The sequence below is a fragment of the Mya arenaria genome, chromosome 7 (assembly GCF_026914265.1).
Source record: "Mya arenaria isolate MELC-2E11 chromosome 7, ASM2691426v1".
NCBI lineage: Eukaryota > Metazoa > Mollusca > Bivalvia > Myida > Myidae > Mya > Mya arenaria.
In genome coordinates, this window is record NC_069128.1 from 3537196 (window position 1) to 3563807 (window position 26612).

Sequence of the window (26612 nt, forward strand, 5' to 3'; positions counted from 1 at the left end):
ATTATTACAATGCAAGTGGCTTATCAAAATTGAAAAACCTACAAATACCGAACAATATGATTCATATACCGTGTGTACATATCTAAGTTGAAAAAAACAACAGGAAACTAGCTCTCAGCATAATTGAAAGCAATTTAAGTTCAGAAAACTAAAAATATATGCTCAAATAAATCAAATGTCAGCACTGGAATAGATTATTAGTTCATAAACGTATCCATTACAACCTGAAACAAAACAGAAAATATTATATTACCTCCGGAAACTGGGTACATAATAAAATCTGGTAAAATAAGCTAAACGTAATAAACATGCTCTTGCAGAGAACATTGCGAAACCCATTCGCAAAAGCAATCAGGGGTTCTCCTATGACGTGCCGGACGAGGAGAACTCTCCGGAAATTGGCGCCAGTGATAACACAGCAGTTTTCGGTTGTGTTGTGGTGGAGGCACAGAGTGATCTGGAGTGTTGTCAGTATGAGGGTTTTCGGCCATAGTTTACTGTGGATACTTCACGCAAACTGCCCTGTAGGGGCTAAATCATTCTTGATGGTTGGCCAGAAGTCACTGCTGTGTCTTCACGACTTTCGTCGAACCGGATTGATGTTTCAGCTGGAACACTCGATGAGAGGGGCAGGTTGAGTCCATCTTCTGGTCATCTGTTAACTCACCCAGCATCTTCAATCAAGTACGGTTGAACCGTTCCGCACTTCCGTTCCCGCACGGATGGTACGGCGTCGTACGGATTTCTTAACAATGGCCAGTTCACTTAGAGACTTAATCAGTCGAAGATTCTCCCCTGATCGCCATGAAGCTGTTCTGGATAGAAGAAATGTATAATAAAATTACCAGACAGAACCTATGCTGTGGCCTGAGCTGTTCTTTTCTTGCAAGGTTAAACGGGTAAAGTGATCCGTTATATCAAGAATGTCTACGTTACCACCCTGCCTACATCTTCTTTAAGAAAAAACATGCAAAATAAGAGGTATGAATAGGCAGAAGTCCAGCCACTGGTTTCGTCTGTGTTTAACGACAAACATGTATACAACTATTACAACCTGTGACCCACTTCTCAATATCTGCCTATGTTCTTGGCCAATAAATCTCTGTCTAGCAAACCATAATGTATTGTCCTTACCAGGATGTCTTACTACCCTTTTGTATCCCGTTAAACGCTGTAGTTCGGTAGCTTTCCTGGACAACAAGCTGCTTGACAGGCTCAGTGACAGGCTTTGCAGTGTCTAAGTGAAGTCTGTTTCACTCCCTAATGAGGCGCCGTACTGCCTGTGGTTTCGTGTCCTCCTCCCGCGGTTGCTTCTTGACGCTGCTTTGTATGCAATGCCGCAGTCGACATGGTAACCGGGATCTTGAACTGCTCATTTGGCGGTTGGGAAGTGAGGCCAACGGCTAAACTTAATCCATTAGTCACATCTACAAAACAAACGGCCTTAACTGCGTCTGGGAATATAATTCTGCTAATACCATCAGTATCATTGTTAGTTTTACCCGTCTTGTTTTTAATGGTTAAGTTATAGTTGACCAAGGCCGCAACCCAACTATGCTGTGTCGCATCTAGCTTGGAACTGGTAAGTGTCTATGTCAACGGGTTATTATCATTAAGCACCAAAAAAGAATTACCATAGAGATAATCATGGAATTTGTCGATGATGGCCCACTTCCGTGCGAGAAATTCAAGCTTATGAACGGTGTAAATCTGCTCGATGTTCTCGACTGACGTAGGCGATAATTTGGTAAACACCGTCCTGCTTCTGAAATAAAACTGCACCCAGGTCTGAACCTGCGGCGTCTGTGTGAACTATAAGTGGCAATGAATACTCAGCAATACCTAATATGGGGGGGGGGGGTCAGTATGGTGCCTTTTAACCCAGTAAAATGCAGACTGCTGGTCCTGTCCCCAATCCCATGATGCAGTAGACTTCGCCAACTTTCTAGTTTTGCGCGACTTTTTTCCCGTACAATGGCCAACTTGTTAAAAGACTTGACTATCTTAGAGTAGCCAGGCACAAAGCGACGGTAATTGCCGAAAAAGCCTCGAAAGGACCGTAACTCCTTCACATTGAAGACTGCCATTTTTCTTCCTTACTAACACAACAACTGAGGAGACGGGGCTGTCAGACGGCCTTATGACACCACATGCTACAATATCTTTAATGTGTTGTTTAACTTCCAAATAAATTGAAGGATGTATCTTGCGATATGGCTAATTAAATGACGTACTGTCCGTACGAGAATAATTCAATGTTTAACAGAGGTTGCTTTACAAATGTCGGTAAGACCAGTACTGAATATATTCCTCCAATTGCCTAAAACATTTCTCGTACGAGTTGCTTTGGATATTAATTCTCCTCTTTAATCTTAAGCCCTAATGATTCAACGTAAGACTGATCACAATTCTTATTAACACAAGTAGCCAAACCAGTCTATTGAGCTTGAAGTTGGCTTAATGTACAAAGGATCAGAAATAGTGCAACCCTGACCGATATTTTAAACGAAGTGCCTACTTCATGTACAGTTACAACATCTGGCCTTACAATATACTGTCTATCAGGATTTTAATTATCAGTAACAAATAAAAAAAGCATTAGATGGAACTCCCCTGATTATGCCATTCACAGAAAACTTTCATATGGACCAACCTCTATGGCGCGCTTGTTTGTAAAACGCACTTTATACGGCTCACACACCAAGGTGTCGAACGCTAACCTTCAAGCATCAGGGGCAGCATTTCTGCTCTACGAATTTACAAATGACTTGCACCGCCGTATGAAGTTGGTGCCAATCACCACAAGACTCAAGTTGTCATCAGGTACAAGTAAAACAGGTACATAAATGCTAAAACTGATAAAAATGGAACAGTTATACAAAGTTTAATGTACCCGTGGACCTGCATGGAAGAACAATCTGCAATATTCACATTCAAATTCAAATTATTCCCATCAAGTAGTGGTGGCTTATCAGGCATAGAATTATAAAATGACAAAGAACAAAGCGTCACCATACTACCTGAATCCACTAATGTTGATGTGTTGTGAAAAACTATTTCACTCTTGTTTGAACGACCTACCATGCGTTCATGTAATGTAGATTTGTTATAAATCGGCTTAGTAGCAGACAACATAGACTGTTTCCGGTAAACAAAAGGCTTGCCTTCACTCTTTGCCAAACGGTTGGCCAAACGCGGGCGCGGCTAAAAGTCTTTTGTTGATTTGGGGAGTCAATTGTTACCGGAGTAAACGTACGACGGGTGTCAGTCAGGTTGTAATATTTCTATCTGCAATCTCAAGGAGAAAAAGCCTGACTATCGTTATACAATGTCTAACGATATATTCAAGACAACATATTAAATTCATTGATTAATACTTACATCAAGTAATATAAATACACAGTACCTGGTAAATACAAATGAAATTACATACAGCAAAGTTAATAAATGAAACATACCAGCGGTGTAAAAAATATTGGTTTGCAACAATGCATAAGAATAATAGAGATGAAAGGTTTTTAAGTTGTCAATCCAACGTCTACCAGGACAGGAATGCCGGCGGGATAGAACGGCGGGAATGTTATGGGTGATTTCGTGCATAATTTAATTTAAATAAATAGTTAACCAATTGAAAGTTGTTTGACCACTATAATGCGTACACACTGACCACTCTCACACACGCTCTTTATTAATGTACACGCAATCTACACGCAAGTAGGCAAAGATAATAAATGAACATAAACGGATGAATATAACAACCTTTTACACTTAAGGCAAATCTGAGTCTCAATCTTAACTTATTTTACCCCATAAAAGCCTAGTATGATTTAAAATCTTGTATGTTTTTTACTATTTTTAAAACCGTATATTCTCATTTAATGTGTTGATAAAAACTATTTTGCCAATATTTCAAAGAAAACTAGTTCTAGAGCAAAAATAGACTTTAGTAAATATTGTAAAAATTAATGAGTTGTACTCAATGACATTTTTGTTGTAAATTATTTCATATATTTTATATTTCGTTGGATTCTTGACGAAAACCTTGTTTTACTGAGACTGTTATTTGACTTAAGTAGTTTTGCGATATTGGAGCCAGTGTTTTTGCACATTTCACCTTTTTGGTGTAGATTCAGAGTTGATGCAATTGTCTGCTCTTACGGATACGCATAACATTGTACTGTGTTATCTGGCTTGAATAGAAAGTTATTGACATCTCCTCCTTTACATGTACTAAGAAAGCCATTCTTAGCAATTAACATTGGATTTTCAACCCCAAGTCGTTATAGTCTAAATGTGTCAATACAAGGCATTTGAAGTTAAAATCTTGGGTAACAATAGCCATGCAGAGAGTAATTATGAATGATTTATCAAGCATTGGTGAAGACGGTAGCGTTTTCAGGGAGTGCCTTCTGACAAACGAGCATCGCACGAGAGGCGAGAAAAACATTCCAGCAGTTGTACAAATGTAGTTTAAATCAACCAAAAATAGTTTGTCCTGGTATATGTATTTTAAAATAGAACTTCTTGTAGTAAGTGAACTGGAAAAATATATAAGATTGGAAAAGATATATATTATAATAATAAATAATAATAAATCAAATAACTAAAACTTTGTGACTTGAGACTACAGCGTACAATTGTATTTCTGTGACTTACTCGTAGTTGTTATGAAAGCTACAGCTACGGCACTAAGATAATAAAATAAACATGACCTTCGATTTACATGTCGGTCTTGTACACAACACAATATGTTCCTGTGGTGAACATTTTGCAAAGCAATATTAAATTTGCTTTATGCTGTTAAACTTTTTTTTTCCACATGTGGTTGCACAAAGTCCTAACACGCCGATATCAGATCAGACACGTGAAATAGCCTAACACTTATTTAATACCACTGATTTCTTTGGAATCTATGTTTTTATTATGTTTAGCAAATATTTCATTTTAGATAATCTGATATATAAACCAAATTTAGTCTAAAGAAAAGCCCAATACATTACATCTCTGTGCGAAAAGCTGTCTTAACAAAAGCTGACACAACAACTGTTTCCGCTTGGCTTTTTTAGTTCATTTTTGTTCACTTTCCGAAATAGCATGAACAAAAATCATGCCTGTACATTGTGCAGAAATGCACGCTTGTAATAAAGCTGCTTCATGATTAAGTTGAAACATGTTTTAAGCAACACACTTCTTTCAAAATGGATGCAGGGTTAAGGGAATTTTTAACACCGCAATAACTGAAGCCATAGTTTTGGACCTTGATATACACCTGCATATTGGCGCTGGCAATACTTTGTGTACAAAGAAGTGGGCGAATATTTTCAAAATTTCTTTTTCATTATGCCCAAGGTTAAAGTTTCACATGCCACTGACACAAAGCCTTTTACAGTACCTCAACAATTTTCTTTAGAAAAGAGACAAGGTAATAAAACAAAATTTCCATACCAGAAGTGAAGGACAACATTTATCTAGTGTACGCACAGTATACAACATGTAATAGCTTAACGATCATTGAACAATATTGTTCTAATCCCGTAAGTCAATAAAAGGGACATAATAATGGCCCAATTGGTGTCACCATGTTCCAGTTTATAGCACGTGGTCTTCTCTACCAAGCTGCTTATGTCACTAAAAATCGAAATTGAGGATAATTCATTGCGCTTATGTCATTGGAAACGATCAATATTTTGTCACATTTGGCTCCAATGATGATCGCTAGTGGGAAACCTGGTTACTGGTAGTTCTCTAGATTGTTGTTACAAATTATTATCTGCACATTTCTGAACCTCCACCAGGATCTATTTTAGCCATTATAAACCCTAAGGTTTATGCCAAGTTCCATGACACTTTCATGGGTCCAGCTGCCAGCAGCAGGTTTTTCCGTGTAAAATAAATGTTGAGCACTGGAGTGGCCTTTGTTGCAAACGATCCTATGAGGAAATTGGGAGATTCATTCCTGAAATGAAAGAGAGCATGTACAATTTTTACTCTTAAATTATTTTCTTTTTATCTTATTTGTGTAAGAAAATCAGAATGCAAATTTTAATATCATTGTACACATGATGTGTACCAATAATAACGTAAAATGAAATGATGCAGCCAACAACAGTTACTATGGCACCAACAGCAAAAACATATTACTATTTGCCAGTGAACACACATTTGATCAGTTAATAATGGCTTGTCCACTTTGAAATTTTGCACTAATTGTGCTCATGTTCTACAGCCCAAACCATCATAACATACCCCAATTACTCTTCTGCGCTATCGTGGACCTAGGCACGTGGCGCTATTCATTGTTGTGTACCATGGGCGATTCGGCCATGAAAAACTTGCAATCATGATTATTAATAAGGCAGTTTCAATGCAGAAAAATGCACGGACATTCCCACTAATGTTTTCCCAAAGAAATTTTATAAAGGCTAAAACTCGAGTTAAACTTGGTCGTCCAGATCACTATAATGTTCAAAACAGTCACTTAAAACCTTGCCTGTGGATATCTGACAATACAGGGCTATTGAAGAGCATTTTGTAGTAAAATGCAATTTCATTGAAAGAAGAGTGGTCTCCCCTGCTTCATGCATATGTATTAAAAGGAGATATTGTCAGTCAATTTGCCCACGGTATGTATGAGGTGTAACGGAAGAAAGTACTATGGTTGCCGATGCTGCACCCAAACCAGATTAGACAGTGACAACATTTCTTACTGTATTGAAGTTCCAATTTATCTCAATGGCAGTTTAATTTCAGCTGTTATGTCACATGATACTTTTACATAAATTTCTAGTGGTCATTTGAAGTTCGTGTAGGTAAAATCATTCAGCAAACAATCATGCATTTGAGGTATAACCACCACTATTCAATGCTTAAAAATCTCTAAAGGCTAAATTGTTTGGCAAATAGTAATAGATACTTTTTATTTTCTTTAAAAACAAGCAGTTTAAAAGTAACAAAACAAACATATTATAAATAAGTTTAACACCACTGTCGACAATGAATATTTGTAAGAATGTGCATGTACTAACACAGACAATGAAATAATTATTCAGTCATCCGTGTCCTTATCAGTTTCCATGTTGACATTTTGCGAAGTCCCACATTTTCACAGTGTTTTCAAGACATCCCTGGAAAAAAGATATAGTTGAATACGTAATTTATGTGTCAAAATTGATCTTACAAATTAAGTCATAATTTTGGCAACTCCTATATAAAAATGAAAAAGAAATTTCATTTAAACAAAGGCCAACCTATTTCTATTAGAAAAGTCCCAAAGGCATATGGTGGCATTAATATATTAATTGTAACTTTCGCTTGCTGAGCAGGTTATAATTTTGAAAAGGAATGAAAGACACAGCAATGTCTTATTGCTGAGGTTCTGATTCGTTTCTAAAAACACAGTGACCTTTTCTGTATAAAACAGGCACGTTTCTGAGAAAACTGTTGATGTGCTTTTAAGGTTGCAGACACTTTTTCTTATTACTTAAAGTTATTATTTCCTATCTTCTTAAGGCTATTATCTGATCGCAGCCATGATAATCACGGAAATGATAACGATAATGTAAAAATAGCCTTAACCCCACATGAATATGTTTCATAAATTATTCTTGAATACTGTATGATACAAGATGTATCATATTAATTACACAAGTGGACCCGGGGAGAGGGGCACCCGGCTCACACCCCATTACATTGTCCAAGTTGACAATTCATGTCAGTATGGTCGAGAAAAAATGCTTAATAAATTACAATCAAATGAACCCTTTAACCTAAAATTATTTTGGCGAAATCTCCATCTGAAGATGCTCATACAATATTTCTTATTGGTCGGACCGTTCGCCTATGTTAATTTGCTTGTCTTTAAATCGTTTTATCGGCTAACATTTAAGTTGGATTCATTCTGGATATTTTGAAGACGTGGAATATCGTATGTATCATCAGCGTATACGGAGAAAGTGTTCCGGTTCATAAAAGAAACATTATAACGTAACCTACATTACATGTACTTGTCTTATTTTATTTTCCAACCGTATTTTCTTCGTTTGATATATAGAGCATTGTTATTCCATCCCAAGCGCGTTAGTAAAGCCTATAAAGTTATAATTCTAACGATTGTCTATACTTTATTTAGGAAAGGGAAATACAATGTCCATAAATCGTGCAATTTACCATACCGTGCACAAGTACTTTCAACTGCAAAATTATTCATTGATCAGACATTGACCTTGTCGTGTCTTTCAGATTGGTTTTGAATCGTCATTCAGATTGGTTTTGAATGAAATATCGATTGTGCTGTGATCATAATTTCACAATCTTTTGAATAACATATTATAGGAGGCAATTTCTTAAGCATTTATCGCTTTGTCAATTTGCTTTTTCATATAAAGTCCATTATAAGGACGAGTGATATATCGTCTAAACACTAGAGCTGTAATTTGATATTGTTTCGACAAAAATGATATTTAGGTAAAGTTAAGATTGTAATGATTGTTTAACGCCGCAATGGTTTACAATGAACAAAATGAATGTGAACCTTTTCTAGCATCTCACGTATAATCAGTTTTAATATCTACATTGTTCATATCCAGAGTCAGAGTTTACAGCTAGGCCATCGCCACCGATAACCGAATGTCATGCTCTAAAATATAACATTCTCTTTTACCATGGTTATTGTTGTTTTCACATGTAATGATCTGTATAACCTATCGTGTCACACAACTCATTTTTTTTTCAAAGAATGAAAGTGAATGTTTTTTAACCATACGTTGTTCAATAAAAAAATGAACATATGTTCGTATGTAAAATGCGGAACATTTACTCATTTTGACCGATGTCACAGCATGAATCTTTAAAATATTCCATTTATATTTAAGAGATCAAACGACCTTAACTTAAAAATATGTATGACCTTATTTCAAATTGATGAACATTGTAACTATATCCCAAGCGCGTTACTAATGATTCAATTCTGCACAAAAAGCTGCGCAATGCGTCGTTTTTACGATATTTTTGCCAGTGCGCATGTGCGTACGGTGTTTAATGCTGAACAACTAGCCGGTTTGCATTTTGTGGTTTATGCTGTGTAGAGGAAGTAGCTTTTATGAGACCAGAGCCTCACTCCAGAAAGGTATTGTGAATTTTAGATGAAACTATATGTTTACATTGCAGCGAAAGTAATAGAAATTTTGTTTTGAGTATTACAATGTCATTTTGGGAAGCATATGAACTGTTTTGTATTCATTTAAGTTCCGAAAGTTTGAGATGCCGCCATTGCTAAAATTAACATTGACTTAATATCTGTAAAGTCCATTACCCTTGTGAATTTGAAAGGAAAATGTAAATTAGACGTTGTTTTTTTTATAAAGTGTAAAAATTAAGTTCAAATAAAGTAGGCACTTTTGATACATATATCTCATAAAGAATGAAGGAATGTCTTATTAATGTATAGCCCAGCTTTTTGTGAAACATAAATGAGTATACTCGGTTCCCGAACTCTTCTTCTGAGGGAATTGACCCATTCAGTAAAAGAGTTGATTTGGCATGATTATTCCAAGCAAAACAATTTTTTAACAAAACTTGCAGAATAATGAAATGCATGAACTGACAGTAAAAAAACTTTTTTTGTGTGTTTCCGGTTTCATCCCCCTTAAAGGAAGGTTGGTTATTAGCCATTTATTTTCTTGATAGTTTTTACTTTAGGTTTAATGCACTCAGTATAAGTATCGGTGGTATTGTTAAAAGCCGAAAAAAACTTTTAATTGAACAAATAAAAACCAAAACTCAAAGCAATAATAACGTCTAGAATTGGTGCAAAAAAGTAGCTCAGGAAACGGGGAATGAAAACATTTTGACGCCTTATGACAAAACTCACCGCAGCAAAAGGTTACCGGTTTGAGTGATTTAATAATGCGGTTAGCTAGTTAACGTCGCCAAGTTGCATGCAATAGTTTTGAATTCCATGCTCATTTTCTACATTTCAATATAAGTCAATATTTGTTTTTAAATAATGTGACTATACAAACGAAGATACGTGATTTAACATAATAGTCTCACATGAATCCATCCCGTCGTCTTAAATACCTGTTGCCTAGGGTAGGATGTAGGATAAAATTTTATTTAAAGTCGACAAGACAGATATACAGTTTATATAAGCTCTGATGAGCTTTTTTAACCGACTATTTAACAAATGTATATGGATAACATATATAAAGCAGCTACAAGAGAGTAAATCTTACATAAATACAGCATGAAAACTATGGGAGACATGCTAATCTTACCAAAAGTGGTTTAAAAGAGAATAAAAAAAATAGTACAAGACAAAAAATGTAAATGACACAACTGTGTTTGTTTTAAAAAATGGCATAAGAAATGAAAATATCAGCTCAAATCAGATTTGAAGTGACCTGATGTTACTCATAGTAAATAAAATTAAATCATTTGGTATAAATTATTAAATAGTATATTATAACTGACGTAGCACGCAGAAAATCACAATAATGCTAGGCTACAGGTATCCAGGTTATACAAGATAAACAGACATGCAGTATATTTTTTAAAGCAGCTAACCAAAAGACACAGAAAATCACAATAATGCTAGGTTACAGTTATCCAGGTGATACACGATTAGCAGACATGCATGCTATTTTCTAAAGCAGCTTACCAAAAGACAAAATAATGCAAGCAAAACAATGCAAGATAAGGCAGGAATACTTAAGTATGGCTATGCAAAATAATGTAAGAGTACAAAACAATGCAAACTGAGGCAAGACTACAGAGCAATACAAACAACACAGTAAAACAATGCAAGTAAACAGAAAAAGAACAGATCATGCAATTAGCATACATGTATGTAGGTTGCTAACAAGAACTTCAGATCAGAAAAATGCTATACCTGTGCTATGTTATTTAAGCTCATGAACAAGCAATACATTTACATTTACATTCTTTACCATTCCAATGTGTCTAGATCATTGCCAAAATGGCCGATCAATGTAATGATTTAAATAAAATCTAATACCAAGCAATGATAAAATCTAAATCTAACATAACTCACCAGTTTATCCGCCATACAATTTGTTTACACCAGAATTAATGCATCAAAAACAAACATTAATTACTGGTATGTTCACTTCTTTGTTCTACATCCGTCATAGATGAACACTTAATTGATAAATATTTCAATTAAACTGTTAAGGTCACTAATAAATTAAAGTTTAACAATAATGCTGTCTGTATTGTATTTGTTCAATAATCACACACATGTCATATCTCCATTTACAAATCCCTTTTTCAATATCCAAACACACGCATAAAAGTTATATTAATTCACAACAAGGCTTCGGATCATAAATGGATTAATTCAGACAAAGCATAACTCACATTTAGTCACAACCAATTAGGTTACTCCAATTTCGTTCAATACATGTGGGTATACAGGTCGCTTTACCTTTATAAGAGTATGAAGGCAACGTAAACCACATCCAATACCTCCGATACACTCTTTCGCTATTTATGAAGTAAAACGGAATAAATACAGTGGTTGTCGACAATGCATTTACCTTAATCGTTTATTGAATGTGTTGACAGTAATCAATGGTTTTACGACATAACTCAATGGCGATATTTTGAACGGAATCGTGACACACTGTATTTGAATACGGTAATTATTTTCATTGTCATTAAGAATACCTCGTTTAGAAGATATGATATAAGTTGCAGCTCTATTAATGATCAATAATTGCGGGATGGTTATAAAAATGATACATTCATGCAACACGTATCAAGTCAAGATACACATGGTATATCCAATAATAAGGCGATAACTCGAAGCAAGAAAATCTTGTCTTTTAGGAATCATGTTCTGAATCAGGAGAACCATAATTCGTAAATCGTGAGTGCTTTGCCTTGTAAGACAACAATCGCTTTGATTAAACTTTACGCTTGACGACACTTGACTTTGTTGGTCTGTATTCATAGACTGCCATCTCTTGTAAAGCCTTTCTATCCTGTTTTAATTCGTTTTATGTCGCATCACTTTTGTATCGTGTGCCTGTGGATATTTTAACCAATGACGCGTTTGACGATACTGAATTATCATGTTAAGACAAAGATTGGAGCATCAAAACGGCGCCTACGAAAAGATTCCAATACAACGGATCAAAATCAAAAGCTCGGTAAATACGATGTGTTAAAGCATTACTACGATAATAAGAAGTTAGTGAAATGAAGATTGTTCATAACCACGAAAAACTATTATAAGTAATCCTTAAATGACTAAGATGCCACAGGATTACCAAAATTATAAAAAAAATCACTTAATCGACGACAATACAACGGATGAAGTAGCCTCGAACGATTAAGTTTGCCTCTCTCTGGACAATCCGGATATGAATGTTTCTAGTTAGTAACCGTATATGCGAAGATCAGCAGTAACTAAAATTGAACAACTTATGCCAAAATATGAACAGTTTGTTTTTTAAGTTCCAATATTAATGCATTGATAAATATGCGTTAGCCATGGGGCAGTGATTTAAAACGAATCCATACTGCGCTTGAGCCGTTTTCACCTCAAAACGCGTCTGTGAAGGGAACCTGTGTGTTGGAATTTTCGTCATGGAATATGATAGATACACGGACAAACAAATATGCGGCTTTGTGGGTGAGGCATTGATGCAATCAAAAGGGTTCAAATGATATTACAAATTTATCAAATCCCTAAATAAGTGTTATTGCAAAGAATATTTAAACGTTATATTTCACGAAGAACCAAAGGAGAACTGCCCATTAATCTTGACAGTCATGGCGGCGATTTTGATTCATAAAAAAATCTCATTTTTGCTCTACACAAAAAGACAAATAAGTTTGGCTCTTCGACCTGTTGGATTCACCTTGAATGCAAAGATTGTGACAAAACTATCTATACCAGCAAACACAAAAACGTACATCAGTGTGGCGAAAATACTTTGAAACTTGAAATACATGCATTACAGGAACGAGAGTGCTATATACAACTTGTTTGACTAACGACATCCATCCACGGAAACATCTATATATTTCCTAAATAATCTCTAAGATTCAGTGCAACCATGCTATGATGTCCGACTGCAATATGGCAATGGATTCATACCTAGATTTTACAAAAAGGCAATGCGTTAATATCTTAAATATCACGAGTATTTTGGTATGGGTAAAACTCTCTAAATTTGAAAGAGTATAAAGCTTAAAATGCAAAGTCATACCACCAAGATGGCTCTGCATACCAGTGCTGCCCATACTATGTTACGACATTTGCTGTACCGTATTGACACCGGAAACACTCAACAAACACCTTGCACTCACATAGATAAACAGCAAACTATTATCGGCACATGAGTAACATATGAAATAGAATATGGCTTTTACTGTTACTGATTTGCTCATATTTTTTAATTTGTGATCATTAACTTAGTTCTCTGCATTGGATGGAGTTTTGATTTTCTGTTGTAGCATCTATAGATTAAACTTCTTTTCTAAAGCTCGGTAACAGAATCTCTCTCGAGTCTGTTTCTGGGGTATTTTGAGTGGCCATGAGAAAGAACCCCGGAGGTTTGGGGTCGAACCAACATCCTCTTGGCCGATGAGAGACGGACAACTGTTCCATATAACCACTCTAATCCTCCTTTGTGCACTCTTATGTTTAAAGGTTCAATAACTTATGTCATATTTGTGATGTAACGCCGTCTGCGAGAACGAGTCCTGTTAAAGTATTCCCGTTTACAACAAAAACAATCATTAAGATAGAATTTTAAGGCAAAGCCATAGCAATGATTTAACATAAAATAAATGAACATTTTTCAAAAATATATACTACAAGCTATGATTTCCTCCACATGACTTATTTCACTGACGACGTCAGATTTAACCTAATTTGCTGAGTGAACAAAGGTGTTAACCAAACGGACATTTACTTCATCTTTTTCAGATTCCATTATCGGTGTTGATATTCAAACCTACCGAGCTCGAATAGGGACGAACAAGTTTGCATTCGGCTCTGATGTTGTAACTTCAAGCATATCAGTCAACTTCAGTCTTTTCTTGAAAAGCACAACGGTTTCTCTCTTCTTGGTTGTTATGTGCCTTGTGCTGAAGTCAGGCGCCTACGAATTCAGTCTTATAGATGCCGGTGAGTTTATGCATCCACTGTATGTATGCATATTCTTTGTACTACGCACATTGTTTAAAACGAATTATTTACGTGTTCTTATGGACCAGTAAATAAATCTTAATACTATCAAGCAGTTTTGCTAAGCTTTTGGAGTGGACACCGATAGTTAAATAAAAATATACACACACACATATGTGTAAATATTGCTCCGATCAGGAAGTTTGCAGAGGGTTCTTAATTGCACCAGGTGTATTTTAGTAAAATCGATTTTTTTAATTAAATGTTTATTTCCTTCCCGTATATTTAAGTGTAAGGAATACAAAATTAAATGTTAAGAAAGATATAGAAGAGACAGAGCACATTTAATATATATGCAATAATCCTTTTATAGTTGATGTAGCTAACGAGAAGAAGGCAGAACAGAATTTGGAGCTGCAATTGCCAAGTATAGATGCAGTCCGATATATACCAGCTTTATTTGGTCCTTTGTGGAACTGTTTGGTATTAAAACAGAGAATTGCAGGGTTTACGGGAGCAGTTCTATTTATTGGTTTACTCTTGCTCAGAGGGGGAATAGAACCAAACCCAGGACCTATACCAGGTAAACTAATACTTAATATATTGGCTTGGTAAATTATAAATTATTTTATTCGTTGATATATTTGTTATGAAATCATTTGCTCAAAGTCAAAGTATCTTTGAGACGTCGATTGCCAGGAAGCGTCCTGAGAAACAGAACAATTGATTAAAACTCAACTCCATCAATTATTTCATCTGTTATATGCTTTCCGATGTTTTATAGAGATTATTCAGTGAAATATAATTGACCTTTAACTGTTTCAACATTGAAATTATTAATTTGATTTTTTCACTATTTTGCAATTTTAGCTATAGCCTGTTTTTACGTCCAAATCAAATTTATTCGAAAAATATCAACGACGTCATTATGTAACGTTCGCATATAATTTAGTAGACAAAAAGTAATGTAGATATTTAATGAATTGCGATGTAAATTTTATGAACTATGGATGCTAAAAAACAAAGCATTTTCACACTTGAACGCAAAATTAAACTAGTACAATGCTGTATTGTTGTTTTTGTAACCGACTGTGAAATTGTAGATGAGCGCTTAACATCATGTTTGTTGTTTTATGTTGTTTCTTTTTATCGGAACTGATTAATAATTTATGAAGGTAGTTAAGTTTTTCATATTAAATATGGTAAAAGAAACAGTGATCTTATATGTCTGATATGCTTTCAAACGCGCATGGAGTGGTGTAATTTTTATTGCAGTTGATGTGTTCTAAAGTGTTTAAGGTCGAGTGTGGAGGCAGATGTTCGTTCATATAAATCAACATTACTCCCCATTAGCAAACTGTAAGGCTTTTTTTCGGTAACATCGCTGCGCATACACTGCAAGAGGGGAACCAACTCGAACTCGGTGCATGTGTCCTTTTTTAGAGACAATGATGTGTCAGACACAAAAACACTTAGCCAGTTAATTCATGTCAGAAAATGTTAATTTTATGTTAAGAACAATATGTATCAAATTTTGTTTTTATAAAGAAGCTTCACTGAATGTGCGTTTATTAAACATTTCAGAATTCCCTATGGTTGTCGGACGTACAGACAAGCTAAAACTGACAGTAAAGTGTGGCAAATTGTATGAAGTTCAAAATGCGTGCTTGTTGGTGGATGATGCATTTCAAACGCACAATCAAGAGGTTATAAGGGTCCCTTTCCCGGTTTGGGATGATTATAAACCATATTCGGCGGTAAGTAGCCTATAAAGGCACAAGAAATAGAAGATAATTATTTATTTCAAAATAAAAAAGAAAAATACGCCGCGTCGTTCTTGTGCGAGTTATTAAGAGCATTGGTTGAATTGAAAACAATATTTATGCAAAAAGCTACAGAAACAAGCTCAGTCGCAAAAAGTTTAAACATAAACCATGTATAGTGGCACTGGGTAAACGCCAAAGACATATACCATAAAATCACAAACAAGAAACATAGAAGAACAGCACAAAACTCCACAAACAGCACAGTGCATACATACTATATATATATATATATATATATATATATATAGGTATGTTTATCAAGAATTGTTAGGTACCGCCTTGGAACGGTCTGACAGTAAAATGTAAATTTACTGGAAGTTTACAAACAGTAAATGCATGAATAGTTTGTATGAGTGATGCTTAAACGTATACACTCGATGTCGGTTTCAGCTATGTTTCAAGTGATTCAACAGGCTTTAATAGATGTTACGCTTAATCCATTTGATGGTCTTGGGTGCTGTTTAAGTCTCGATCATTGAAAACTTCAAAAACTTGCAAACTGAAGTAAAATACATTTAACGCGATGCCTCCTTAACGCTTTCCAAATGTATTTTCGGAAGGTTTTCAGAAAACTGTGATTTAAAATAAAAATGTGTACGGAATATGCAGTTTGCGTTGTCATTACAACAATGCGATTCATACTACTTAATACAAATTTATTTAAATATAATTTCGGAATTATCTTCATTATTAAGAGGAGATATTTACTCCTTTTCACATTTTTTTATGAGTACAACCCTTTTGTGAATTTTATACACTTTATCAAAGTTAACGACAGTCTTATTTTGCAACAAAGGAACGCATTTACAGAATAGGAAGCTTTTCCCTTCAACTAGAGTTAGACGCAGCAGTCATCACTGATTGTTTTAAATACATGTACGTAAATATACTAATGATGAACACATTGTTTGATATATATCGTACTTTTAAGTGTTCTGCATTACGACAAAATGTACTATTTTTGTTAACAGACAAAGGTCGAATCATTTGGAAATGATTTGAAGAATGCCGTTGCTAAAGGTCTCACGCAGTGCGAAGAAAGCCCTTGTTCCATAGCAGCATTTTCACCTATCGTAGCAGGTACTATAACTTTGTTACGCTGATTGAAAGCATGTATTTTACAGAGTTTATTTTCATTATAAAGTTGTCTCTATTCTGTGTGTTATCCACTCAGTTGCTTTCACGCTTATTCAACGTAAGTAGAAAGAAAGCATATTAAAAGAACAACACGTGAATTTCCCAACTGCTTATATAAAAAGATAAAAATGATTTATAGATAGATACTCCGTTTTCCCTTCTACAAGATGGATTATAATACAAATGGAAATATTTCTAGAGACAAAACATGACATTAATTAATATATATGACTGAAAAATAATATACAAAATCGGCAAAAAAAGTAGTTTATCATGTGTTTATAACGTGCTTATTAAGGATGTATATAATGTGTTACCCGTCCGGATTAATACTATATAGCATGTGTTGGCAATCCCCCGTTCCGATCTTTTTCGATCCGGACCGGGAGCACATGGTTTATATTTTTTCTTGCATGCCTTACGTTATCAAATTGTGAAAAAAAGACGAATAACTCGTACGTTTTTGACTGTAACGAAAAAGCTTGAGTGATTTTTTTACGCATGTCATGACGCGTATTAATTTCAGTTGACATTAAATAGTTCCTCTAAAAATCACATTTTTTAACCGTCAAAGAGTTACTTTAAAATCGCGTTTTTAAACATTTATTTTATTTTTAATATTAAAGTTATTGTTAAAATATTTATCAAATCGCACTCTATTGAATTGTAATAATTTTATATTCGCAAACGTTGTTGTAAAATACTTTTTGCGTTGTAGCGCTTGGCTCAACGGAAAAGCTTGTCCTTGAGCAAGAAAATAAAAGATTAGGAACATATATCTGTATATTCTGAACCTACGTTGCTCATCGATATAATTAAATGATCTGGATATTAAGAATTTGAATATGGAAATACAAATCGTTTACATTTAGGAATAGGGAAATAATCCTGCATGATAACTTACCCATCCTTTATTTGAAGGGTATACTAAATATCGACTCCCGTAATATCCTTGTGCCGTTGGTTGTCTCGTTAAATGTCTGTTGAACTTTGTTGTTTGCGACTTTTAAAGTTATAGACTCCAGAGGTATCCATTGTATTGTCACTAACTTGAAAATCAAAGTCAGTATATGTTATGTTCCAAATAGGTAACAGTTGTCAAGAATTGTCAGAGGTTTATATTGGATTTGGAATCCTAGAATTTCTCAAAGAGACGAAAGGTACATTACAAGAGATTCAAATTGTCGGCGAGGATGAGAAGATTTTATTTGATATGCACCATTGTTTGTCATACATGGTGCAATCAAATACACAGCCTCCTTGGTTTGACATCTCCATTTTCATGACAACGGATGTAGATGCCAACGTTAAATTGACTGGTAGAGCAAAGCACAGTTCCTTCGGTGCAGGTAAGATGCTTTCAATTATGATGGATTAATTCTATAAACGAAAATATAATATATTGGTACAAAAAAATATATCCTCCAAGCAAACAAGGAACAAAGTAGCAATGCCGCAATGCGAGGAAACAAGGTTTTAGATTTTTTGCGATTAGGAACAATGTCAAATTTAAGTTTTGATAATTAGGATAAGTTACACCTAGCTTGTTAAACCACTGCACATCATAACGAAAAACATTGATCCAAAACTGATTTTATATTATCTGCAAATTACCTCAATCCAACCCAGGGGTATCTTTATCACGAGTCTGCTTGATATAAATTTCATTTATTAAAATGATATAATGTAAAATTGCATATAACAGCTGTAAATTAGCCAGATAACGTTCGTGTGTTTCGTGCTAGCCACTTAATTCTCGCGCTTTATATTAGCGAAGTGTGTGACCACTTACCTATAAATGCATGCACGATTAAGGCACTAAGACTTTATCTAGTAATGGTTTGCGAATTCCACAATGTAAGTAACATTAACAAATGTCTGATATGCAATCATATAATAGGCTTTTCTTAACATGATTCATTTCTACATAGAAAAACGTCGTCATCGAACAAAGACATTTATAGCAGTTTTATTGTTCGGATGTTTTGCTTTATGAAAATATTTTCCTGTAAATCATTCGCATACTAGTGATTTTTTTGCCACGTATATATACGTGTTTCAAACCTAACTGTTACCGCTTTTGATCTGCATCTTTTAAAACGCTAAATGAGCAACTCTTGCGGATGCCTACGTGCATGCGGACACGATAGACTGAAAATTGAGTAACACGTCATGATGCGGACATTGGTACGCGGACAGCGTGTACATGGTATACCGGCCCTATACAAATGGGTATCGCTCAATTTGCGAGTTATTCAAATGTTAACAAGCGAGTTGTGTCGATTTCTTAGCTCTAAAAAGTAAATATACCATTTTTTTTACGGCAGCGGTTCAAGCAACTTTCGAGAAGCTCAGTCTGACTGAAAGACTTCGTAAGAAAATAACGCTGAACGAAGCACTGGCTGTAGACATTTCAAGTCCGGATTCTGATAGGGGACCATCAGACATGCCGTGGACACTTCTCCACGAACTTCTTCACGGCAATTGGGAAGGCAGAGATAACGTACCTGACACACAGCAGGACGATATGGGTGATTGGCTTGAAGAGTATGATGACTCACAAGCGGTAACTGAAATGTGTGCCATGGACATTTTTATGGCCACATTTCATTCATGCGATGGACTTTTGAAACAAGCGCTTTTTAAGAAGATGTATCTGTGTAAAATTGCCATGCCTTTTTTGTACCATTCAATTGAAACAAATGCGCTTCAAATTTCCTTATGGCCTTTACAACAGTTTCCAATTTCAAATGATAATGATTTAGAGCATTGCGCTTTAACCATGGAAACCAAATTGATAACATTTGTTCGCCTTGGCAGGCCTCAATTTTCAAAATCAATGTTTCTTAATCGCTTGATCCAAAATAGGAATGACGCATTCTCAATATTTTTCAACAGGGAATGCAAGTCTGGCCTTTTAAGTCGCGTACTTTTTAAAGGAGTCGTCGAGATATTTTGGGACTCACCCGCAAATAAAAACAGACCGATAAGAACATATTTGAATGTCAGAGGCGACTTTGCTGAGGAATTCGAACCCAAAACCACTATTTGGAATTGTTTAATTCAAACAACAGACTTGTTTGTTGTTATAATTGACCTAAATGAAATGGTGAGCAATTTTGAGAATTATAGCAAACTGCTCATTGAAATACCGAAATGCGTTATATTGTTCTCTGAGCACACTAAAGTCGAAAGTGAAACTAAAAAAGATATCCAAGACAAAATGAAAAAGCTATGTAATAGTCACAAAGATATATTTAAAGTAATTTCCACGCATGAAAAGGAAACAGAAAAGGAAACTGAAAAACTATTGAAAAACATCCGCAGTAACATAGACAAACATTTCGAAACATATCAGGCTGTGCTTCCGTTAGAAGTAAGAATCAACACTTTTAACGAAAACAATGGTCACATTTTGAAGGAGGAAGAAAACGAAGACTTAATTTTTGGAAAGAATTTAGCAAAATGGCTGGTGTCTGAGATGGCTACTGAAGTAAGTATGCAAAGGCATGAACAAACAGAAGATGAAAACAGTTTTCAAAACTGCATTAGTATTTTAACACCATTCTCTTATGTTCATTCTCCAAAATTGATGGAAAATTTGAGACTAAAGAACCGGGCAGAAGATCGACATGAAACAGAAAAGTATAACGACGAAATTAATAACACACGGAAAGAAAACCTTTCAAATATTTCAAACACTGTCCGATTTTTTGCAAAATATCTGGTAAGTACAAGACAACTAAACATTAGGCAAAAGTACTTCATTGGGTGGCTTAGACTTTTTGTTGAACAAAAATTATCTAATTTTTTATGCAAAATGGCAAAGAAAAAAAACAATATATTGGATTTAATTGCTGAAAGCAAGACAGATCATGCAAGGCAAGGATCGGATAAGGAAAATGAAAAACAGCGCTTAAACTTAGATAACATTATAAAGCTTTCATCCCTAACAGTTGAGCATCTTTTTCGCGAAATAAGTCACGTATATGATTCAATCATTGAATTTGAAGAAGACCCTATGAATTATCGTTTGCCAAGTGTAAATGACTGTGTGGACACATTTTCAAACTTAATCATAGAGGGAGAAACAGTCGAACTGATGACGGAGTCTTTTTTCATGCCTCGAAAATGGTTGCAATACATTTTTAAATCAGTAGACAAAAGGCTGCGTGTGCATAACATCAATACTATTTCCGTCTCAGGACTGCAAAGTTCTGGAAAGTCTACTGCTTTAAATACAATGTTTGGCGTGCAGTTTGCTGTTAGATCTGGTCGCTGCACCACAGGAATTCAAGCAAAGTTGCTTCCTGTGAGGCAATGCAACACAGAAAATCAAGCGTCAGATTACGTTATGATTTTAGACACAGAAGGTCTTAGATCACCGTTGTCGTCCGATGTCTGGAGGCCCAAATATTTAGATAATGAACTTGCTACATTTGTTATTGGGTTAGGAAACCTGTCGTTAATTAACATTATGGGTGAAAAAATAGCAGATATGAAAGACATCTTGCAAATTGTTATACACGCTCTTCTCAAAATAAAATCATCACAAAGTCGCATCGCACTAGGCCATAAATGTTTCTTTATTCACCACAACGTTACAGTCAGTTTTACTGATGTTTACATGAAAGAAGTGTACAGGGATTTCGACCAAACATTAGATGACGTGGCTCGAGAGACTGCCGCATCTGAAGCGATTCCAGATATAAAAAATGCTAAAGATGTTCTTATGTTTGACGCAGGAAAAGATATACACCCTGTCCATAATCTTTGGCAAGGTAATAAATCTTTGATGCGAATTAGTCCTGATTACAGTAAGCGAATAATGGAAATAAAAATTAAAGCTATGAAATTATTACCAAATTATGGCTTTAAATCCTTGTCAGAATTAAATCAGCTTGCGTCCGATCTTTGGGATGGTATAAATTCGGAAAGATTCATATTCACCTTTCGAAGTAGCTTAGCAATAAAAGCTTATTTTAGAGCTGAAGACAAATTTAAAAGTTTAATCAGGAATATTGGGTTTCAGGCGAGAGACGAGCAAGTTAATAAATGTTTCAAATATATGTCTGACTGTCAAAATGAAGAAGAACTTAAAAAGAACAAAAACAATGTAGCTTCATCCATGGACGATTTCATCTCGGAAAAAAAAGTTGGAATAAAAAAGGAATTCGAGGAGTTTTTAGAAAAGGAACGGCATATGGACGATGTATATAGCTGGAAATCATTTTATTCACCAAGATTCGAAAACGAGTTAAAGGAACTGAAAAGACGCATAGAAAATGAAACAAATAAGTATTTTGATGAACAGTTGGTGAAAATGAGAACATGTGCAGTAAGTTCATCTAGCAGAAATAAACTACGGAAAAAATCTGCTGAGATATTTTCATCCTCAAAAAGTACTAGCGAAAAAAGGGATGAATTTGATAAAATATGGAAAGATTTCGAGGATAATATTAGAAAACAGACTCTTTCGATCGAAGATGACAGTTTATACATTTGTTTTGTTCAACAGTATGAAGAGAAGTTTTCGAAATATCAATCCGATTACACTGATGCTTACAAGCAACGTCTAAAATGGGTCTATGGAGACGAAAGCTATTATAAACGTCTGTGCGGTACAGATGGTATAACTAAAGACGATTTTAACCTGTCAGTGAGAAGCCATTACACTCAGTTCCGTTGGAATAAAGATTTTCTTCATGACATTGTTCATCCGGGGCTGAACAGGTTTGTCTGGGAAATTGAAGGCCAGATTTCTAGTTACAAAAATAAAGGAGGGCTACTTTTATCAAACGATGTAGTTGAATTTTCCCAAAGCTTTGAAAAGTGTCAGGTCAAATTTGTAGAAGACTTAAAAAAGATGGGAATACATGCAAAAACAAGTTTTTCACAGAAACTATTCGCGGATGGGTTAAATTTTGCTTCTAAGGAGTTTACACGGCATAATATTCAGTACGATTCAAATAAAGGTGTAACATACCAACTTAAGAAATGTGAACGTGAAATGTATGCAATCTTTGAAGAAGAACTTCAGGATAGATCGGATGAATACGCAGAGTGCGTTTTATTTTTTCTTGAACTCGGAAATTGTCTTAAAGAAGTTATAGAATCAAAATTACCAACGTCGTTATGCAAAAAGTTTTTAATCATAATTCCAACCTCAAAACCAAAGCTCATTGCTAGCGTATGTAAATCGATTGCTAACACTGATGATCTCACGAAGGTTTTTGAATATACCAAGGATCCGAAACAATTCGCATTTAAATGGTTTAAGCGAGAATGTTCAGTTAAGTTTGACGAAACACTAAACGACGTACTGCAGAAGTATATAACAGATATTGAAAAGGATATTAAAAACGCACTTAAACAATGCAAAAAACAATATAAGCAAAAGAAAGAACTAAAGACTGATGAATGGTTAGAACATTTTGGAATGGAATTCAAGCATATAGCAATTGATACTCAAAACTTCTCCGGATTTCTGAATAAATACATATTGAAGAACGTAGTCCATTTTACTACAGAAGTCTTGGAAGAAAAACATTTATCAAAAATGTTAAAATTTTTGAATAAAGAACTTCGAAGCAATCTTACAAGAACAGTTTTCACTGAATCTAATGACTTCCGTAACATGTTCGATGACATTTGGGGTTGTCCTGAATTGTGTCCGTTTTGCCGCGAACCATGCATTAAAAGCAAGGACCATGCACCTGTATCAAAACACGAGTGTCTGCAACACAAGCCTCCAAGTTTTAAAGGCATTCATAATAAATTCAACAACAATTGTTTTGAAGTTTGTAATTACGAAGTATGTTCAAGAACAAGTACGTTCCGTTGTTCCGATGTTAATTGGGAATGTGGCTGCACAAAAAGTAAATTACCAGATTTCATTGCGATTATTTGTTCATTTTTAGGAGTTCAATCTGGCGAGTTTCATTTTTACAAGAAATACAATGAACCCTTTAAACTATGGGACATAAAGCCTTCTAACGATACTGAAGAGTGCTCAAAATTCTGGGCGTGGTTTTCTGGTTCTAAATATAACATGATTTGTGACAATCTCGTAGGCAAATGTGAAGCAATTCCAGAGCGATGGACGAAAATATCACCGGAAAAAGCATTTGCAAGTTTAAATGAACCTTTCACGTAAGTCTTGACACGATCCGACGACTTTCTTTCTACGTGCATAGTCCAGTGATGTAAGAAAGGAACATAAATATGCTGAGCAAATAAGCAGATGGAATGAATATATCAAGTATCATATAATTTACAAGACCACTGGTAATTACTATGAATAGTTAAGTTACAAAGTGGGGCTTACGTTAATAGATAAAGGTAGTCGCGTTTTGTTCCGTGATGTGTGACCTTTTGAAGTATTGTATTGTAAAAGAACTAAACAAGGCAACAGTGTATTTTTTCTTATTCATCTTAAATCAAAATGCGCTCTTTTAACAAAACAAAATAAAACAAGTTATATTCAACCGAAAGAGAGACCGTGTAATTTTTAACATCCAGAGTTAGTGTTAGAAATAATCACTTTTCACTGCAAAATTAACCTTTTTTATTTATTGAAAGCGTGTGTTATGACAAGACTAGATTTGTATGAAAATGTCAAAATTTGGTTGCAAACTTAAGTTGTAATGTAGACGAATTTAACTATAATAATATATTCTGTCTATGTATTTTGTTAAATCCGTTACACTGAAGCACATCGTCTGCCGAGCAGCATTGAACTTTTAAGCAAGTACTTATGTGAAAAACTAGACCATGGACTCGAATCCTATTGTAAGTTATCTTTTTACCTCCGTTACCATTTTTGTTGTCATTAAGTTTAATTTGTATATATACTTTTTAACGTCAAAATGGTTATTTTGAGGACTTCAAAACCGTAATTAATAAGTAGTATCAGAATTGTCGTAATTTTTATATGTCGAGCAATAATTTATTATCAATATGTCAACTCAGTTTAGAATCTTAATATAAAATTCGGTAACTTACGATATGAAATGTCGTTATACGCCTATACAAGTTCGTGAAACAACACTGAATGCGGTGTTCAAATATATGTATAGTGGGATCTTTTTGTTCCATGTATATCGAAAATGTTGTTGTATTAATGTTGTTTTAGTTCATGAAAATATATTGTACACACTATAAAAAAGACTTGAGTTGTACAAAACATATAGCATAGACTAAGCATTGAGGTTATATATGAACGTTAATATTAAAACATCTCTCCTCTAATTAAGAGGGGTTTTTCATTGGTTGCTGGTCGCCACTATTTATCTCTACATGTAAATGACTTTCAGTAGCTACGTCTTTAAAAAGGAGAACACTTTTTGCATTTTACTGGTTTTCCTTTCATAGCGCCTTAATGCCAAACACTCTTTCAAATGTATGAGTTAGATTAAGAATGCTTTCAAATTCCATCACATTTTCTCATTTACATGTATAATAGATTCATGAACGTTTATAATGATGTTTTGATTGTATATAGTGTGGTGGATTTCTATTGTTATTAATATGAAAGTACTTTTAATATTTATAAATTGTATAAAGGACCACAGAAAATAATTCGTTTGAAGTAACTGCTTTGTATGGTTAGGTAACAGAGAAGACAGACTTGCAATCTAAACATTGATTACAGTTTGTGTGTGTTTTTAGTGTTGTTTTTTGAAGGGGGTGGGTGGGTTTTGATCATAAACATCACTCGTTGATGATTAAGCTTCCTTAATGTATATTAGGCTCACACCTCTTTTTTATATAGACATTTAGGTTAATACGTACAAATGTTTTTTTTCTTCTTTTGCTAGATTGTTTGAGATGTTTAATAATTACACATGTAATTATACGTTTAATTTTGGTCGTACTGTTATGTGTGGTTAAGATTTCGTAAATAATACTGATATTTAAATATGTTGTTATTATTGTAAGGGTGTGTATTTCGCTGATTGCATGTTGGGTTCTGATGCATTAGACTGTTGTAAGTTTTGATTGCAATGCTTTGTAAAATTGGGAAAAGAATATTGAACTAAATATATAAAATAGGTCTGAACAATATTGGTATAACAAATTAATAACATAAATAAATCTGTAATGGTTGTACAATTTGCAGCAATCAAGTTTTGAGAAAAAATCCCACTAATTAAGCTGAAAACGTGACAAACACAATGCCCAGTTAAATGCCTGTATATTTTTTAAATGTTAAATTTACCATGGTCGCACGCAATCCTTGATTACATGTTTGTATATGTATCTTGTTGTTGTTTTTTTCCTTTTTGAAACTAAACATTTTTATAATTGTTGTGCTGCATACTTATATAGAATAATTTGTGCTGTGAATCAATAAAAATTCTTATTCAAATGTGTTACCTTCTTCAATTGACCAGAAACAAGCCAGACCAAAACTCTAACTGAGCGCAGCACACCTGTAGAACCCTTTGAATATCCTTCTAAATGAGAGTAAATATATTGAGGCACTTAAA

At 34.6% G+C, this 26612-nt stretch overlaps 1 protein-coding gene across 1 annotated transcript; it reads left to right on the forward strand.

Annotated features, from left to right (window-relative positions):
- The first annotated feature begins 9044 nt into the window (after positions 1-9044).
- Positions 9045-26471, forward strand: LOC128239765 (interferon-induced very large GTPase 1-like). The gene is made up of 7 exons (XM_052956185.1): positions 9045-9124; positions 13958-14158; positions 14532-14741; positions 15743-15915; positions 16956-17064; positions 18210-18470; positions 19449-26471. The coding sequence occupies exons 1-7, from the start codon at positions 9073-9075 to the stop codon at positions 24275-24277; spliced, it is 5835 nt and encodes a 1944-aa protein (XP_052812145.1). The 5' UTR covers positions 9045-9072; the 3' UTR covers positions 24278-26471.
- The last annotated feature ends 141 nt before the right edge of the window (positions 26472-26612 follow it).

Bases quoted from the DNA above. Each gene is read 5' to 3' on its own strand.
- LOC128239765 (XM_052956185.1), top strand. From the start codon at position 9,073: ATGCTGTGTAGAGGAAGTAGCTTTTATGAGACCAGAGCCTCACTCCAG. The intron at 14,742-15,742 runs GTAAACTAATAC...TAAACATTTCAG, and splicing joins AAACCCAGGACCTATACCAG to AATTCCCTATGGTTGTCGGA. The intron at 15,916-16,955 runs GTAAGTAGCCTA...TTTTGTTAACAG, and splicing joins ATTATAAACCATATTCGGCG to ACAAAGGTCGAATCATTTGG.